Source organism: Rattus norvegicus, chromosome 2, assembly GCF_036323735.1.
Source record: "Rattus norvegicus strain BN/NHsdMcwi chromosome 2, GRCr8, whole genome shotgun sequence".
NCBI lineage: Eukaryota > Metazoa > Chordata > Mammalia > Rodentia > Muridae > Rattus > Rattus norvegicus.
The window spans coordinates 217870044-217887483 of NC_086020.1; the positions used below are offsets into that span (position 1 = coordinate 217870044).

General features: G+C 40.0%; 1 protein-coding gene across 28 annotated transcripts in view; it reads left to right on the forward strand.

Moving 5' to 3' along the window:
• The window catches only part of Camk2d (calcium/calmodulin-dependent protein kinase II delta), a 263575-nt gene that overhangs the window by 171720 nt on the left and 74415 nt on the right, over positions 1-17440 (forward strand). For 17 of the 28 annotated variants that reach the window (XM_006233285.5, XM_017590604.3, XM_017590613.3 and 14 more), the window contains 3 exon segments: positions 3403-3468; positions 6689-6761; positions 16487-16589. In XM_006233285.5, the coding sequence (XP_006233347.2) occupies positions 3403-3468; positions 6689-6761; positions 16487-16589 (242 nt within the window). 28 annotated transcript variants of the gene reach the window in all.

Below are 17440 nucleotides of genomic sequence, written 5' to 3' on the forward strand. Positions count from 1 at the left end.
ATAGCAAATTTTACTCTAGCTTCCAGTCTTTCTTTTGGTACACATTTGTCATGTATAGCACTGAAAGGGTAATATGGCTTCATTTAGAGAAAACGATATTTTAAGTAGAAAAAGGAATGAGTAAAGAAAGATTAATTTATCGAGGGTACATTGTAATTTCATTATTATAGAGTCTGAAAGAAAAAATAGGCAAACTAGTGAATTACATGTACTGTGGTTTTTAATGGGGACAAAACAGAAATTCATATGGCCGTTGTCAGTATCATTTTTGAAATTATTGACTGGAAGTAATGGCACTCACATTGTAGTATCTTGAGGAAATCAGAATGCAGTGGAGAGGAGAGGAAGTTACTTACCCAAGTGTCTCAATAAGCATAGAGGTTTCACTCTCCAATGTTTAGAGTGTGTCTCTGTCTGGGGGAATGCAGTCCTTCCATGACGCTCCAGAACATGAGAAGTCAAGCAGGCAATAGAGGGAACGAAAAGAAGTGTATAATCATGGTCTAAGATCGCCAACCAGACTCTACACCATCAATTGATACCTTTCTAAAGGTTGAAGGCCTGTGATTGGCAGCGTCTTTACTGCAAAGGCTGTGCTGGCAGTGGCTGCTAGCTGGGCTGGGCAGCGTGTCATCCGTTCTGTGCTAAGTCATTGCTGTCCACTTGGTCAAGAATAACCCTGTCCACCTCAGTTGTGAAGCTCTGTCAGCTAGTTTCCTATGCTGGGCAACATACTGTGAAAAGATCTCAGTTCCAACAAAGCACCCCCAAATCGAAACATTCTCTTACAACCCAGACACCGTGTAACGGAGGAAGGGGTCACACATAAATACTAATATGAGACCCACCCCACCAAGAGTAAAAGCATTCATACGTATATGAGATACCATTTTTGCACTAGATAGACATGTTCACTTGTTGATAACAAATACTAGGAATGATGTAGCCTCTGGGCATCTTCCCAATCTGGCGGTAAACCATTTTGGAAGGCAGCTCGCCTTCCCTTGTCCCCACAATTTTAATAGGTGATCCTTTTTTTCTTTTCTTTTTTTTTTTTATTAACTTGAGTATTTCTTATATACATTTCAAGTGTTATTCCCTTTCCCGGTTTCCCGGCAAACATCCCCCTCCCCCCTCCCCTTCCTTATGGGTGTTCCCCTCCCAACCCTCCCCCCACCAGTCTAGTTCACTGGGGGTTCAGTCTTAGCAGGACCCAGGGCTTCCCCTTCCACTGGTGCTCTTACTAGGATATTCATTGCTACCTATGGGGTCAGAGTCCAGGGTCAGTCCATGTATAGTCTATAGGTAGTGGCTTAGTACCTGGAAGCTCTGGTTGGTTGGCATTGTTGTACATATGGGGTCTCGAGCCCCTTCAAGCTCTTCCAGTTCTTTCTCTGATTCCTTCAATAGGGGACCTATTCTCAGTTCAGTGGTTTGCTGCTGGCATTCGCCTCTGTATTTGCTGTATTCTGGCTGTGTCTCTCAGGAGCGATCTACATCCAGCTCCTGTCGGTCTGCACTTCTTTGCTTCATCCATCTTGTCTAATTGGGTGGCTATATATGTATGGACCACATGTGGGGCAGGCTCTGAATGGGTGTTCCTTCAGTCTTTGTTTTAATCTTTGCCTCTCTCTTCCCTGCCAAGGGTATTCTTGTTCCCCTTTTAAAGAAGGAGTGAAGCATTCACATTTTGATCATCCGTCTTGAGTTTCATTTGTTCTAGGCATCTAGGGTAATTCAAGCATTTGGGCTAATAGCCACTTATCAATGAGTGCATACCATGTATGTCTTTCTGTGATTGGGTTAGCTCACTCAGGATGATATTTTCCAGTTCCAACCATTTGCCTACGAATTTCATAAAGTCGTTGTTTTTGATAGCTGAGTAATATTCCATTGTGTAGATGTACCACATTTTCTGTATCCATTCCTCTGTTGAAGGGCATCTGGGTTCTTTCCAGCTTCTGGCTATTATAAATAAGGCTGTGATGAACATAGTGGAGCATGTGTCTTTTTTATATGTTGGGGCATCTTTTGGGTATATGCCCAAGAGAGGTATAGCTGGATCCTCAGGCAGTTCAATGTCCAATTTTCTGAGGAACCTCCAGACTGATTTCCAGAATGGTTGTACCAGTCTGCAACCCCACCAATAAGGGAGGAGTGTTCCTCTTTCTCCGCATCCTCTCCAGCATCTGCTGTCACCTGAGTTTTTGATCTTAGCCATTCTCACTGGTGTGAGGTGAAATCTCAGGGTTGTTTTGATTTGCATTTCCCTTATGACTAAAGATGTTGAACATTTCTTTAGGTGTTTCTCAGCCATTCGGCATTCCTCAGCTGTGAATTCTTTGTTTAGCTCTGAACCCCATTTTTTAATAGCGTTATTTGTCTCCCTGTGGTCTAGCTTCTTGAGTTCTTTGTATATTTTGGATATAAGGCCTCTATCTGTTGTAGGATTGGTAAAGATCTTTTCCCAATCTGTTGGTTGCCGTTTTGTCCTAACCACAGTGTCCTTTGCCTTACAGAAGCTTTGCAGTTTTATGAGATCCCATTTGTCGATTCTTGATCTTAGAGCATAAGCCATTGGTGTTTTATTCAGGAAATTTTTTCCAGTGCCCATGTGTTCCAGATGCTTCCCTAGTTTTTCTTCTATTAGTTTGAGTGTGTCTGGTTTGATGTGGAGGTCCTTGATCCACTTGGACTTAAGCTTTGTACAGGGTGATAAGCATGGATCCTTAACCTGGCAATTTACTAGTAAGGATTTTTCTTCTAGAATTAACCTACAACATACAAATGTGTGTGTATCCATACAAAAATATAATAACTGTTAGCTGTATTAAAGAGGAAGAAATATTTCCAGTATTAAGAAATGGCCTTGATTTAATATGAAAAATATGGTTTATTTATCAATGTTATATGACCTCACACTTTTTAGAAAATTATATCTTTGTGCTTCTTTCCAAAGGAAAAACATTACATGTTAAGGATAGACACACGAAATTGAAGAGATACACAGAAACATAACAGACTTCCGAACTACTTTTAACCTACCTAGTTAGCGTCTATGTGCATATCTTTGTTTATAAAATGTTGCTAATCTATGCCATATATTTTGTCAGACCTCAATCAATATCTATAAAACTAAAATGATGACTTCCTTAGAAACCATTTCATGTAGAAGGTTTTGCTGTGTGTATTTATTATATATGGAAAATTTGTGACCTTTGGATCTATTGATAATATAAATCTGAGTGCTAAGAAACTAAACGTCATAATGTCTCAAAACAGTTATGTTTAACTTATTATTGAGAAACAGAATGAGGAAAAGAAGTCCATATGAACACATCAAACTTACTGATACCTAATTCATTTCTGTCGTTTTTAAATGTGTCCCTCTTTTATTCACAGAGTTACTGGTGGCGAACTCTTTGAAGACATAGTGGCAAGAGAATATTACAGTGAGGCTGATGCCAGGTAAGTGACTTGCCCTGAGCAAGACGGAGACTCATCCTTCTCACCGGTGACACTTACTCTATGGACATATGTGTTAGTTTCAGTACATCATGGCCCAGTGTTTGCGAGTCTCACACTACCCTCTTGAACTTCTCTTTACGATAAGTTTTTCATCAGGGAAGTTTCTCTCTTCACAGAGCTCCAGAATAACTTTTAGAGAAAAGAAAAACTGTCTTACTTTCAGTAGATTTCCACCCGAGTGAGCCATGTTGAAGGCTTACTCGCCACCATGGCTGTTGTACCAGTGGAGCAGAGCACTGCTCTCATGACAGGAGGCTCTGCTGCAGGACCACATGTGTCTAGTCAGCAAGGAGGACTAGACCGCAGAAGGCCTCAATGGCCCCATTATAGTGTTACTATTGGCATGTAGCACTTTGGACATCTCATTATAACTGATGAAAGGCAGATGTGAAAAGCATTTACCTTACTATTTCTGAGGGTTCACAAGTAACTTGCCAGTTTTGTTAGTTAGCAAGAGGCTCGTGGAAATTTCACAGAGGGCTAGCATTTTATCTAATTTTAGATTTCCTAGGCAACTCAAAGATCCTTTTGGAGGAAAAAAAAAGGGGGTTATTAATCTACTTACCTTGACCTACTTAGACTTGATAGTGTTCATTCTGCTTCTATATTCTATAATTTTCACTTGTGGTGAAAAATCTAATGAGGAGCAATGAACTCAACATAATTGTTTGAAAGTTAAATCATTGGCCATCTGCCCCCATCTCTACCCCTCTCCAGGCTGCTCAAAGGTGTAGCCTATAGCGACCCTCAGTGGCACTCAGCTGATGTTGAAGTTCCTCCAGAGTAACACAGGCTGTGTAAAAGCTCACCTTTGACCTAAGTGTGGTGCCCGCCTATACATCCAGCCTCTTAGAGGTGGAGGCCAGAAGGGCAAGAATTCCAGGCTGTGCTATAGAGTTGAAACACTGCCTGAAATTAATAAAAAAAGGGGGGGGGAGGAGTAAAAAAATTACTTTTCAAAGAGCCCAGCTTTCAGTTTCTATCTTTTCTTGGCTTTATGCCACTACATTTTCTTGGCCTGATACTAGTGTTTATGGTGTTCTGTACATTTGACTGTATCTGACTACAGTGTAATCTGTAATGGACATTTTGTTGTTAGAGGCAAATTCTGTCTGGCCTGTGCTACGATGAGTAAATCCTTACTTTTAAAATCATCACATTTGCTCCCAGGAAAGGGACCTAGAACAGTTTTGAAACAGCTGTTTGCCCATTTGTTAAGGGTGGGCAATGATTTTAATCACAATATCAGTGAAGACGGTAAGTTAGGGGCTGGAGAGACAGTTGTAGAGTTAAGAGAACTGGTTGCTCTTGTATATGACCCAGGCTTATTTCCCACAACCCACATAGTGGCTCACAGCTATCTGTGACTGCAGTTACAGGAGATCAGATGCTGTCTTCTGACTTCTGTGAGCACCAAGTCCTCATGCACACATACCCACATGCACACAGACACTCAACCACATAAAATAAAGTAAGTAAGTCTAAAAAGTAAAAGGACATGGAGAGGAAATTTAATCTATTTTACCTTTTTAAGTTTTGATAAACATGTTTTTTGAAAACTTGTGGTTGAAATGAATCGGAGACTATTTTAAATGCTGGCACACAGTGTAGAAAACAGAACAAATCCCACAGATTTTGCCACTTCATATGTATGCCAGTAATAGTTGGGAAACTCATTCTAGAAAAAAAATTAGGGTAAGTATCCCACATGAAATGAAGAATAATTCTACTGCCAGATATGACCATGAAGAGGCTGTCTCCTCACAATCTTTAAAAGCTTTGTTTACTTTAACCCTCAAGAACTTAGGCATGAAACCTCTCCTTGCTAATAAAGAATGGTATGGTTAATTTAATATTAATTTTTTAATTTTTGTCATAGGCCAAGTATGTTGATTTTAAGGTTAAATTAAACAGAGATATTTTAAAGACAGCGTGTGGTGTTCCCATTGAGATAAAAGAACCACACCGTTAAAAATAACAGGTAATAATTAAATAATCTATGCACTTTGACACACTCCAGTGGGGCTGCTTTAGTGGCCCTACCAACCAATTTGGAGCCAAAGAATCACAATCATCATGGGTGTTTTGATCTTTGTATTGTTAAAAGTGAGACCGTGATTGCTTTTATCCAGTTCAGTAGTTTCCTGTAGAATGTCATCATGTTACAAACAACGAGCTGAAAATGTTATCAGGTTGTGAGCTTTTCGCAAATGCTTCTTTGCTTGTACTTGGGTTTGAACCACACAGTCAATGTGTACAAAAAGTTGTCAGTGTGGTGTGTTCTGCACTATTGTGTGTCAGGTGACAGCTTTATTGGGGACTTGTGACTGCCAGGCAAAAGTTTTCCTCTAATTTAATTATCAGAGTTGATATCAGAAGCTTCTAATAAGAATAGCATCGGTGGTGCCTTTTAACATGGTAATAAGTAAAATAAGTCTTTCACTAAAGTATGGGGAAATCGATTTAACAATTACCAGTCCCCAGAGGACCTTAAACTTACTTGCAAGCTCCTTGGAGCCTCCCCAGAGTCTTCTTACAGTGAGAGGCGTTACTTTATGTCCTGGGTCAACTCTTGACCCCCTGCCTCCTCTTGGAGCTCGCATTCATTTTCTCATCCCCGTGTTGTGCAGGAAGCGCCCCTTCTAAATCCCTGGTACGTGTGTCCTTCCTCTTTTTTTTTTAAATCCCTGTTCCACCCACCACTTCATCTGTGTTTACCCTCTCATTTAAACCTATTTACTTGTGACCTCAGATCTTAAACAGTTTAGATTGTGTATGACAAACATGGAAATTTGACGTCTCCAGATAACCTTCCCAGACCATTTTGGGAACTAAGCCATCAAATTTTCTTTCCGAATATGAACCTGAACTTCTCTCACATATGATTGAATTTGTAGACCCACAAGAGGAAGCACAGCTTAAATTGTTTTGTCTGAATATGTCACAAATTCTGTGTTGGATGTCATTTTAGTAAAAAATCAGAATTAGCTTTATTCAACGTTATTTAATGCTGGCGTAAAGCTAAGAAAAGTGTGAATGAATATAATTTTGTTCGTTTGTTTTGTTTCGTTTTGTTGGAACCTTCGTTTTATTTTGTATCCGATGTGATTATGTGCCTTTAAAATGTTCTCCCTTCCATTCTGCCCTTGTATCTTTGCAGTCATTGTATACAACAGATTCTAGAGAGTGTAAATCATTGTCACCTAAATGGCATAGTTCACAGGGACCTGAAGGTCAGTATATGGAGTCCATAAGTGTGAATCAAAGAAGTTTCTTTGGTTTTATTCTTCTGGGGAGAGGGCAGAGGTCGGGGGGGTATTTAAAATGGTGTTTAAAATGCCTTTCCAACTCCCTCTTGACATGACTAATGAACAATGCATGATGCCTCTTCAGTTTGCTCGTCTACAGGCTACATATACATCATAGCAGGAAGGGAAGAACCACGTCAGTCCAACACGCTACGTTTCCAAGCAATAAATTACCACAGTCGGTTTGAGGGCAGGCTTTCCTGAACTGTCCAGCATTGGTCTGGAATGAACTTGGCCTGTGATGTATGTCCGCCTGTAGATTTAAACACCACTTCTGTTCTGAGACCATGGGTTGCTGAAGCAGGACGACTGGCTGCACATTGCTCACTTGAGCCTGACGAACCCTAGGCAAAGGGTAACGACTGCCTGCCAGACTACACACAGCACAAGAAGGTCACGATGGTCAAAAACAAAATCATTATGCATCCTCATTTAAACCTAATGGTGCCTTGTGTGCTAACGGGAATTTTAGAACCATACTTGAAAAATGGGAAAGGATTGGCAAAGAGTTTATGTGTATGAAGTGATAACAGACCACAACTACAGAGATAACATTCCTGTTCCTGTTCACTTCCTGGAAGAATTTATAACCAGGAAATGAGCTCCAGAACAAAATGATATTGTCCACATCGTGGCTCACAGCCAGTCATATCCTCACTGTTCTGAGGTAGTAGTCACTCTCCTTGAGCAATGTGTTTCTATGACTGAAGGAGCTAAAACACAGCACTAGTTGTCCACTAGCTTTGCTCTTTAACCCGGTCTCTCTGAGGGTATACAGACAGTGAGTGTAAGCTTGGGAACTAACACACGCCCCCTGGTGTTTGCATGCAGTCATTGCATTCAGCAGATCCTGGAGGCTGTGCTACACTGCCATCAGATGGGCGTAGTCCATCGGGACCTGAAGGTGAGTAAAGCTATTGGAGAGGATGAAGAAAGAGTCACACAGTTTCTAATGACTGTTCAGTCGCAGTTATGCCCAGGAAGGCAATCATTCAAGCAACACAGTTGTGTGGATGTGGTCCAACACATGAATCCAAGTGCTCCCCCGCACCACAGCCTCAGTTCACCTCCTAACATATCCTCAAGACTGATAAATCCCTGCCTTTTGGAAAGAAATAGTTCCCTAACCTTAACAACAAATAACTTGCTTTATTTCCATACCCCCATGGAATGGGCATAGAATTTAAGATTTATGATTTCCTCTACACGTTGATCAAACATGATATTTTACATTTATTCTGTACACCTACCATTATATAAATAATTTTGAAAACTATAAACATAGCTTAGGTTCCGTGATTAAGTGCCATTTTGAATTCTGAAGTCCATCCCCTGCCATTGATTCTTGGAATTCTAGGGATGTAGGCTTCTTGATTCTTTTATTTGCATTTCTAAGGGCCAAGATACTAAGATCTCCTAAAAATAAAGAAGGAAAAAGATTGTATCGGATCAAGCATATAAAACACAGGTCTATATTTTTTCAGTGGGAGCCCACTAACTTGTTAGGAGTTTACTCAGTTACCACTGAGAACAAGAAGGCTTTAGGTCATTTGGAATGAGACAGGCTCGGGGAGACTTCCACTAATTTTCTCTTCCAATCTGCTCACATTTTAGGTTTACTTCTGATATTTTTGAGAAATAATGACGCCTAAGACAGTAAATGAAATAAAGCCACAGGGTGCAGGAGGGAAGCTGATGCACTGCACAGGGTGTTGTAGTTTGGGTTCTTTGTTTGCAAGGCCAGCCTGTCCTGGCACCAGGACACAGGCTTAGTGTTCAGCAAAAGGACCTGGAACACCGTCCCCCACCCCTCACACACATGGACACAGACACAGACACAGACACAGACACACACACACACACACACACACACACACACACACACTTCTGACACTGTCATAAGTTGCAAATCTGTAATTTTACTTCATATTCAATGAGAATATGCATCAACATATCTCGTGTTATTATGCGAAGGTGTGATTTTTACCAGAACATCGACTTGGTTTTCCAGAATCTTTTTTAATTTCAGTTGATTTTGGGATTTTGCGGTGTAACGAGCAAAGCTATGGTTGAGGGCATTTTCTTTGGGTGAGTCAGATAGAGTATCACACACTTTCTAACACTGACAACATATACCTATTAGGGTAAAGAAAAGCAATGTATGTGCCTTTGAAAAGTCCTATCCGGCCAACCAGGTCAAAACTTCATTAGCGGCCATGAGAGTGAGCAGTCAGAAGCCCTGTTACCGGTCAGCACCCACTGGACTTCTTACTCATCTGGTGGCTTGGGCAGGCATGCTGTTCATGCTGTTTCATCAGAAACTCTAACACACACATGAAGCATTTGACTGCACTGATGTGACCATATGTGTGTTCTGAAGCCAAACATAGCAAGTAGGAGTTCTCTTCCCTTGATTTTATGGCATATGTTACGGGATCCGGACATGGGTTTCCTGTTATGTGAACAGCCTTAGCTAAGCCCTACCTAAACTAGAACTTGAAAATCAAAGTCAGTGGCCTGGAACACTGACCGTGAAAGAAAGAGTTTTCTGACATAAAGTCTATGCTCAGTAATGAAAAATCCAGGCAAGTTTTACTATGAGAACTGGGGTGCCATGTACCCTGGTTTCTCCTCCTATCTGTCTGATCTTCAGGAAGGCTGGAGACAGACTTTTGGGAGCACTTACTGTAGTCTCTGGAACCGCCTACCAGTTTTATCAAGTTGATAACTTGGACAGACTTACAGAGTCTGCTTCTCAGTGCTTGTCTGTAGACCACTTCCTAATCGTACTAATAGACTTCACAATAGATTACAACTTGTCCAATAAAGGCACTGTATGCATGTGTAGGTGTTAAACCCCTGGCATCATTGTGTGGCTTTTTTACAAAATGAATGCATGCTAGAAGTTCCGCATTTACCATTGTACTAAATCTAAAGGCCTTCATCACCAGACTTCAAAGCAAGCTTCCCTTACAGTTCCTACACCTTCTGTTTGTATTTCTTTATCCTGACTCATACGTTAGTGCACATAGAATTCAGACACTGAGTGCATGTAGTTTAGTTCATTTAACAAAAGCATAGGCAGGAATATGTTTATTATCACTGTCACTTAGGGCTGCTGTTCATTTTCGGGTACTCCTATACCAACAGCTATGTGACTGGCTCCACAGCGTCTAGCAGAGAAGCGTAACCTAACCAAGGCTTGAAACATACTTCTTCAACTTAGATAAAGCGAGAACAAAAGAATAAATGTATATAAAACACATTTATAATTAAAATCAATTTTAATAGATTACCCATAAAAAGGATAACTATACCTTAAAAGAACAATACAATAACACTCACTATTTCAAATACTTGGTTAACTGCCAACCTCTAGAATCTATAAGATACAAAATTATAATAAGTATGCAGAATCAAAAACTAAGGCACAGCAGGCAAACTGGGGAAAAGAACCAGGAGACGGCTCCAGATTGAGAGAGGAGATAGATACCACCTGGTCGTTCTCACTGGACATGTGTTTTCCGTCCAACAGTATTTTATGTATCCAGTAGTGGGGCCATTGATTGATATCTAGATAGGATTAGAGATTCTAACAGTAATGATTAGATGATAGTGTGGTTGGGTAAGTAGAAAGTGTCATGACACAATTGAATGAAAAGTAAAGCCCTGTGTATCCCTCAGTAGAGCTGCTCTCATAATGGCCTCTTTTCTGAGTAGTAAGGAATAGAAAAATCATCATGTAGCGAGGTAAACAGATGCATGAAGGGCAAATGGGTGACTAGATAGAAGGATATCAGATAGGTTGGATTGATGGATAGATGGATGATAGATAGATAGATAGATAGATAGATAGATAGATAGATAGATAGATAATAAACAGATACTTTAATTTTGGAGATGTTTATGACTACCTCATTAAAACTTATGATTGGAGTAGAAAGAAAGTAATTTTCAGAGAGCAGGAGTGATGAAAGCACTCAATAATTTTTTTGTTAGCTCTGCGTAGTAGACATATTACATTGTGAATTCTAATTTTTAATAGTTACAAAGTTGTTTGTCCTGTGTTCCTCAGAATTGTCTTTGGATAAGAGCTTAAAGGACAACCATTTCTGCAGAACATTTTTCAAGCTATCTTAGAAGGACTGTATGTGAAAAGCCAATCCATTAGGGCCATTCTATCATTTACTGTGTGTCTAGGGTGTGTGAGGCTGCTGAGAAGCAGTGGCTGTAGGCACAGTCACTCCAGTTACAGTCTGCATCTTTCACTCAACTCAGCAAGGTGTGCTCACAATAGACATTAAGAGACAGGAGTGGGGTGTGGCGCTCTAATGAATCTGCCTGCCTGTGCATGATATCAGAAATATGGTTTCCTGATCGAAAACTCAAGTGTATATGTCACCCAGAAGTTCCCTGATCTCAGTACATGAACTCAGGAATTCATTCCTATAAGACAGACGAACAAACAAACAAGCAGGAATCCTCTCATATAAAACAAATGAAGGAATGGGAGCTAAAACTGCCTGACCAGTGCAGGAATGGAACATGGCCTTTAAGCTTTCGGCTTGTGCAAAATTCTATTTAGTTCATTCCTAGGACCTTTGCTCACATCTTCCCTGCAAAAGAAAATGTGGCATAAGACATCTCAAAGCAGAGAATAGTTAGCTTCTGTTTGGATTACTGAGATTTTAAAATAAAGGAAAAAGAATTTTTGAAAGACTTTTAAATTTACTATAAATAGTATCTAGGGGAATTTAACAATCAAATAATCTGTCACAATGAAATCAGTTGATATTATTATAATAAAAATGTTAACAGTAAATCGCTCATTTGACACATATGTTATTAGTGATTGAGTTTTAGCATATAAACAATGATTTCATGTGTACCAAACCATCCTTGTGACTTGTGCTCATGTGCACATTGCATTTTTCCAGATTAACTCCATAATAAAGACAATGCTAATTAAACACTTGAGATTAAGATTATGTTTCCTAAATTCTCCCTTATTTTATTTAGATGTAGGTGGCAATCATTTTTGATTATTTCAAGAGTTTCTTAAAGTACCTACTAAATAGACTATTTTATGAAAACAAACCATTTTATACCATCAGAGTGGAATGTGAGTACTGTCTTACTCAGTGTTCTATTGCTGGAAAGAGATAGCATGACTACAGGAATTCTTATAAAGGGAAGCATTTAATTAGGGCTGGCTTACTTCACAAAGGTGTAGTCCATTGTTATCATGGTGGGGAGCATTGTGGCATTCAGTCAGACATGGGGCTGGACACGGAGCTGAGAGTTTTACACCCAAATCCGTAGGCATCAAGAAAAGAGAGACTCTGCACTTGGAATGGGCGTTTTGAAACCTCAAAGCCCACTCCGTGACACACTTTCTCCCATAATGCCACACCTCCTAATCCTTTCAAATGGTGTCACTTCTTGTTGATCAGATATTCAAATCTACAAGTCTGGGGAGGGGGAGCTACTCTCATTCAAGCCACCATAGGAACCAATATATAAAAAAAGAGTCATGGGGCTGAGGAAATGTCTCAGTGGGTACAGTGCTTGCTGCCAGAACATGAAGAACTGATTCTGGATCCCAAAGGCCCAAATAAAAGCCTGGAACAGCATTCCTGGGATCATACATGGGGAGGCAGGAACGGGAGGATCTCAAGGACTCACTCTGTGCTCAGTGGTAGACTCCATCACAAAAGTGGAACATAATAGAACAAAGTACTCCATATTGTCCTCTTTGTGTACAGGTGAATAAACACACACACACACACACACACACACACACACACACAAACACACACACACACACACACACACACACACACACACACACCTATGTGCTCCAAAAGATGGAGAAATTAAGAAATCCAGCAACATGGCAACATGTACTGGACTTTTCTTCTGGGATAACATCTACCTTTATAAACTGGGACTTGAGACTTTTTATTCTATTCCAAATTTCCACCAGTTCTAAGGGTGGCTCCATAACTTGCTATAGTCCTTTAAGGTATTTTAACAATCTTAACATCTTTATATCATCCTGAAAGCTATTGCTTTTATCTCCATATGAAACATAGAACAAACTTGTACAGTTGCTGCTCTTTGCAGCTGATGTGCTATAAATGGTTGTTGACACCAAGACCAGATGTCATGGAAAATCCTGCACCATTAAGAAGCAATGGGGTGGGGAAGGAACCTGTGTATGAGACTGTCAGGAGAATCTATTTAAAAACCAACCTAAAAACTGGCTGCATTGTTAGAGGGTAGAGATCACTGCACAATCTGCAGTCTAACATCGGAATTAATCTAAACATTTCTTCAGTTTTGAACATGCATCCAGGATTGAAAATGTTTCTGCACGTTGAAATGATAGGGGAATGTAATACCTAATCATTATTTATATAGCATCCCTACAAAATATGGTGTTCTTATGATACAAATCAACTAGAGATTGTCAGGAGACATAATGTGTAGCCTCATAATACTGTTGGAGAGATGAGGGAAATGAACAGGCAATGAACAGGGTGCGATCAGAGAGAGACTCAGCACATGAACCTTGAGTTCACATTTCTCTTCTGCATCATCATTCTGCACAGTTCTCTCATGTTACTCAGTCTGTGTTCCCATGCAGGTGGGTCGGAAGGTCTGTGCTTCTGATTCTGCCTGTCACATCCATCCTAGAATATGACAGACTGTCAAAACAATGGGATAGTATCAAATGGCACATGGTGGCGATCCTTTTCAAGGAGGCAACCATGCAGTCATCAGTAGTCGATTTGTTCTGACTTGGTGTAACCTAGTCACAAATACATTTCTTTCTTGGGCATTCAAAGTTTGAACCACTCAGCAATGGACATATATGGTACAATAATATAGTTTCATGTTGAAGATTAGGAGTGGTAGATATCCAAAACATATGTGCCAGTGCCGACTAAATGTTTCCTTAGAAACTATTAGTGAGTTAGCCTTCCGCAACCTAACAGACCATGATAGAAAAATTATTCCAACTGGCCTTTCTCTAGAGTAGAAAGAAACTCTACAGAAGTAAAGTGTGTGTGATATATATTAAGGGTTTTATTAGAGGTAGCCACTTGAAGCCATCTTAGTATGAAATATTAAAAAGCAGATTCCTTTAATAAAATTAACAGCTGTTATAACTTTTCAGCTTCCATCCCATATTCTTTATGTTATGTTTGCCTACATGATATTCACAGATACAATGTTTTCACAATGCTCTTAATTTTAAAATGTATCCCATCCTTTAGAGGTAGGCCCACCTTCTCCCATGCGTAGCCTCTGCTGAACAGTCTTCATGGGCGTCAGGTGAAACTCACGTCTCAATGGATTCCTATAATTTTTTTTGGATGGCTCACAGATCCTGGAGTAAGACCTTCTAGGTCATTTCTAGCTATGAATACTGCCCTAGTCATTCAAAGGCCATGAGTAATTAAACTCTAAGGCATCTCTTTTTTTCCCCTGAATACCTAAGACTTGGTTTTTATGGGTCTTGTGCATAAAGCCCTGTGCAGAAGCTTTTCAGTCTATCTATAAGAGTAAAAGCACATTAAAATTTAAAAGAGCTTACTCACTAATAACAGTGGCATTTGTTCAAGTAACTTCTATTCCATTAGACTCAAAGGTCCTAAAAATGATCATGATTCCTTAAGTGATTGAAACCCATTCTGCGAATGAGTCTGTGGTTGGCAAATTAAATTAGATGCATCATAGCAGACATTTCTGATATCTCAGTTCTCTGGAATGTAAAATTTCCAAAGGAGGAGAATCAACTCTTGCCTACAGTTCAATGTACTTGGTCCAAGTTACTTATTTATGCAATTATGGATAATTATATCGATTAAATCAGATAATAGAAAGCGAGTAGATCACAAATATTGGTTGTGAAATTCAAATTTCAGAAGTGAACAAATGTATCCTGATTAAGGACATTAGCACACTGATAAACATCAGAGTTCTAGTTTCAAACATTAGCTCCTAATAAAAGTTACATCATCAGCATAGGGCACTTTTACATCCTTCAAACATCTTCGTCTCAAACTCCAAATTAAATGCTGTGTTTGACGTAAAGGTGCTTCCAAACCACACTTGAGCCCTGAGACGCTCCAAAGGTCCTTTTACATTTTCCGTGGTCATAGTATTAGTGACTCTGATGGCAGTGAACAGCAGTGGCCTGAAGACCTCTGGTATTTAATTAAAACTTGCTTGCTCACACTCTAATTTCTTAGAGATGTAACCTAATTTCCTCTAAGTGCCGCTTATGGGTTTTGCTGTTTTGCATGGCTGGCTTAATTAATAAATACTGGTTTAGGCTGTGTTTACTCAAGTCCAAAACAACCCACGAAATTGCCAACTCTAACAAGTGGTCAGCTTGATGAAAACTGTGAGCTTTTTCTTGTCTGTCAGCTGACAAACAAAATCATTTAGCTGCTAAAGTATTTATATTTGCAGAGAACAGTTTTGGCGCTTGGGACGGCCATTGTTTCCCAACCATGTGGGTCAAGACATAGGCTCCAAATTCACTTTTTCCCCACAAAGCAGGAAGACTTTGAACCAGTCTTCTGAGTGTATGCCAGCCCAGTCCAATCCAGACGTCTCTGGGTGGACTAGGCTTCATCATACATAATCCTCAATACTCTTTTCCTAACCACTCTATTTATTAAAATCCATGAGGAAGTCCAGGGAAATTGAAGGCTCTTACTCGGTGCTTTTCTTCAAAATTCAAATGTTGGTTGGGAAGCAATGGTGTAGACACAGCCTCATTCCAAAGACTGATTTATCAGTCCTTGAGCAATGATTGATACCAAAGCAAAGTGTGTCTAACTCACCGTATTTTATGTGGGAGAATAAATATCTGCATAACGTCTAAGTCACACTTTAAAGAAATGTAAATTACATAGTAAAAAAGTGGCTTATAAATTTTTGTTTAAAGCTAGCTATAACATTTGGCAAACAATATACTCTTTCTGCCTTTAAGAACAAACAGATTCTTAAAGACAGCCATTTTGACACACAATTCAGAGTCAGCCTCCAAAATCTGTGCAGAAATTGTTTGGAAACATTGAGGAATCAAAATCACGACATTTGAATCCAAACTCTTTAAAATCAAGTGGGATTTAATTTGCAGTTTCTTTTGCCAAATGTCTGTAGGTTGGTCCAACTTTGGGTATCATTTTGCCAGGTTTTCTCCTGCTGAAACTGTCTGTGCTCTGTTTGGCTTCTAAGTCCTTGTCATTGGCCAAGTGTGCACCTTGAGTGGTCCTTGAAGGCATGTGAGCAGGTGAAGACAGCAGCCCTACTAACTGCACCCTTCCCTGTTGCCTTTGCAGTGCCCAGTGAGTCTGTCTGAAGCCTGCAGACAGGATTGCTTTCTACCATTCTCTAACCATCCTTTCCCTGGGATTTAGGAATGGAAATCTCCAGGAGAGACAACAGTGCATGAGTTTGCTTCCCAATCCCCTCCCCTTCCCTCTCCCCCTGCCCCGCCCTGTTTAATCTTGTACAAATGTTGACAATTTTAAGTAGTCACTTAAAATAGATTCTCACTTTAGTCTCTCTCTCTCTCTCTCTCTCTCTCTCTCTCTCTCTCTGTCTCCACCCCCCCTTTCTAAATAAAGCCTGAGAATTTGCTTTTAGCTAGCAAATCCAAAGGAGCAGCTGTGAAACTGGCAGACTTCGGCTTAGCCATAGAAGTTCAAGGCGACCAGCAGGCGTGGTTTGGTAAGTGGGGCTACTCTCTTTCCTGCTAATGTGCTGTCCCAGACTGGAACTCCCAGTTCCTTATAACCATTCTCTAGCCATAGGAGGAAGGTCCTTTAGCAGTGTCTTCACTAAGTTTAAGACATTGGACTTGATGCTAAATTGCTCTATAATGAGAAAGTAACTTAAGAAAAAACATTGAGAAAACAAGGGTCTTTCAAACTTGAAAAAATAGTTTGTGGTAAAATGGATTCCATTCTGAGAACTAACAGCAGGGCTTAAGTGTGCAGTATGGTCTCCATACGTGTGTAGTGGATGCACGTACTCTCTCTCCTCATAGCAATAATAAATAATATTTTAAAGTTTAATCCGGAGATGATATGTTTATAACCTCCACAACTAGGGAGAAAGGCAGACAGCAGGATCATGGGCTCACTGGCTTGTCACCATGACTGCTGAGTGAACTCCAGACCATTGAGAGACGCTGTCTCACAGAGTAAGATGGATGGTACCTGAGAAACTGCACCAGAGGTTGTCCCCCGGAACACGCAGACTAGTGTACTTCCTGCTCCCTTTTACTTCCGTGTATTTGGTTCTCTCATTCATTTTTCACTCTCCAATCCAGATATCTTTGAATACTGGCCAAAACAGTGAGAATTGACATCCTATGGAGTACATTTGGTGATATTATAAAAATTAAAATGAGACAGATGACCACAGAAGCATATACATATATCCCATTTCTCCTAACTGGATGGAAATGGTATGTTTTATAGATTTTTAACATTTTGGTGCTGCTGGGGCAACAGAGGCTTACTACCATGATCTTGCCTCATGGAAGAATTACTTCACTTAGTGGCCATTATGCTTCT